General features: G+C 43.9%; 1 protein-coding gene across 1 annotated transcript; it reads right to left on the reverse strand.

Annotated features, from left to right (window-relative positions):
- Window positions 1-315: 315 nt before the first annotated feature.
- On the reverse strand, window positions 316-2584 carry LAESUDRAFT_667911 (uncharacterized protein; the record flags this gene model as incomplete). Its single annotated transcript, XM_040905347.1, has 2 exons — window positions 316-2290; window positions 2337-2584. Coding segments are annotated over 2 exons (2223 nt in total), but the record flags the coding sequence as incomplete, so codon positions are not given.
- Window positions 2585-2622: the final 38 nt, after the last annotated feature.

The raw sequence follows: 2622 nt of genomic DNA on the forward strand, positions 1-2622 counted from the left end.
AGGGTGCTGATGAGATGTGTGGTGATGATATTAAGCTGTGCAAAGTTTTCACATGAAACTGCATGAAAACATAGTTCTGGACGAGAAGTTGAGGAACGAATATGCAAGGTAAGTCGTGGATCTAAAGCCATAAACTGGAAAAAGCCAGGCATCTCTTGAGGTGGCAAGGTGGCTGTAAGATAGATCTTCTGAATATCAAACTGCTGAAGCATGTCAAGCTTGTGAAAGGTTTCCCGATAGTGATTTGAGATTAATCCTTCATGACATTCATCCAATATGATTCTTTGAATGGCATAATGTTGATCCTTCATCCAGCTAAAATATAATATTAGTACAATGCAAATGATGCATAGAGTTGAGAACATACCAGATAAATTGCTTTGAGCCAACACACTCATAAGAAGCAAACAGGCATCGAACATCATTAGAAGGAGGAATCATTGGATTCCACTTGCATGCTGATATGCCCTTCTGTTGTGCTCTTCGCAGCATGTCATGGATGAGAGGAAGAAAAGGGATCAAGATGACAGTGATTGTCTTTTTCTCTTTTAGCATAGATGGGACCTCCCAAGCCAGACTTTTTCCTCCACCTGTAGGGAGAACAGCAACAATGTGACATTCAGCTTGAAGAACATAATGCAAAAGCTTGAGCTGTTCTGTGGACTTGAATTGAGCATTATTGTCTTTGAGTGCAACTCTGAGACATTTGGAGGTCTGTTGATCATCCACAGTGGACAACTGCAGCCTAGAGCCCAAAGCATCCTTGAATGCATTGTATGATGTGTACCAATCCACCCTAGGTGAGGGCTGAGCATCAACAGTGCCAGCATACAGTGCTTCCACTTCATCTATAACTGAAAAATGTGCCTGATGATGCGGTGGTGATTGTAAGACAGGTGAGAGGTGAGAGATGGATGAATGCTGATCAATGGAAGCCTGATGGATCAAAGCATGATTGGAGGAGGATGCTTCCTTGACCAAGTTTGAAGCTGAATGGTGAGCAATGGCATCGATCAACATATTTTGAATGTCAAACTTGAGATCGCCTATTGCAACCTTTACAGCTGCATTGACCAGATTTTCCAAATTGACAGCATTGAGCTGAGAAGAGGAGGAAGGAGATGCTGGATTGTGAATGATAGAGGCAGATGCTGCTGAGCGATAAAGTCGCTTTGGAAGTGGAGGTATATTTTTTCCCCATCCTAAAATGTCATGCCATTGCTCGCAGATGAGGCGACTGTCCCACATTGCATCACTGGTGAGAAAGGGAAGATCACCATGCTCACGAGCATAGGTTTTTCGAGCTTGTGCAGTGCCATGATTGGAGAGAAGATCACCCATATGATCTCCAGATAAATCGAGATCACCTAGAAACTCTCGTTGAATTGCAATTGCCATGTGACGCCAGGTGTGGATGGTGAATGCCTCTTTCATGTAACGCTCTGAAAAGCGCTCCAATGATCGTGAAAAGTGACGAGAGTCAATGTGATGACCATCCTGACAAAACAAAAATTCATGATGCAGGAGTACACCAGCTTCACCTTCCATTTCATGTGCAATCAGAACCTCTATTGGACGTATGACCAGGCAGTAGAAGTCAAGCAGTGTAGAAAGACGTTTAGGACAAAGGGTGGGTATCCATGACAGTGACTGTGTCAGAGAAGAGGTCTTGACATGAATGTGAACGATCCAGGTTCCATGATCCTTGTAGATATTGCGTTGAATTTGAGCATTGCGCAAGCGAGTGTCAGTGAACTCTGTTCCACGTGGAGGAGGAGCAGGAAGCATGAAGCAGAGGATGGAAAGTGCTTCATTGATGCAGCTGAACTCCTGACGAGCAGCAATCATGCCAGCACGATTCCAGTGAAAGTTTTCCTGTGCATCGATGTAGCAGATTTTGTAATCAGGATGATGCTGTAAAATCTCCAGCAGTGGATAAGGTCTGTCAAGAAGGTTTGGCTTCTCAACCCAAGATAAGCCAACTCGCTTATCTGCCATATCCTCTACCATATCCTCTGGCACATGTGGCTTGATTGTGTTGCCCAGTAGCAGACTTTGAAAGTGATCTTCAATGAATGTAGCAATAGCATTCAGACCACTGCGCAAGCATGCCATCTCCAAGGTATGTCCATCGCAAGTAATTTTAGCCATGTCAGGTGACCAGGTAATTCGAGGTGGTGCAGCAGTGCGTTTTACTAGGGCAGATGCAAAGTGCTGATGTTCACGAACAGTGTTGTATGGAGAAGGCACACCCTCGATTAGATTTTTCTTGCAAAATTCTGCTAAAATTCTGCTTAATGATTAGCAGAGAAGATAAGACAAGATCAAATACACACTCATCAAATTCCTTAATTCTAGGCTGAGGTTGTGTCTGATAAACAATGGTTGCATGATAAAGCTGAGTTTGACGCATGAGGTATTCCCATCGTGCAAGAAGAGGAGTATATTCTGCAGCATCCATGAAGCGTCCATCAGCTTTGACACTGCTGAGTGCAAGCCAGCATACAACAGGGCATTTCCACTTGTTGATTTGACTGTCAGGAGCAGGACAACCAACAAGATGATACCAAAGCCTGTGAAGAGCATGATTTCCTTCACGGATGGCATCTTCATCCGCAGGAT

Source organism: Laetiporus sulphureus (assembly GCF_001632365.1).
Source record: "Laetiporus sulphureus 93-53 unplaced genomic scaffold LAESUscaffold_230, whole genome shotgun sequence".
Classification (NCBI taxonomy): domain Eukaryota; kingdom Fungi; phylum Basidiomycota; class Agaricomycetes; order Polyporales; family Laetiporaceae; genus Laetiporus; species Laetiporus sulphureus.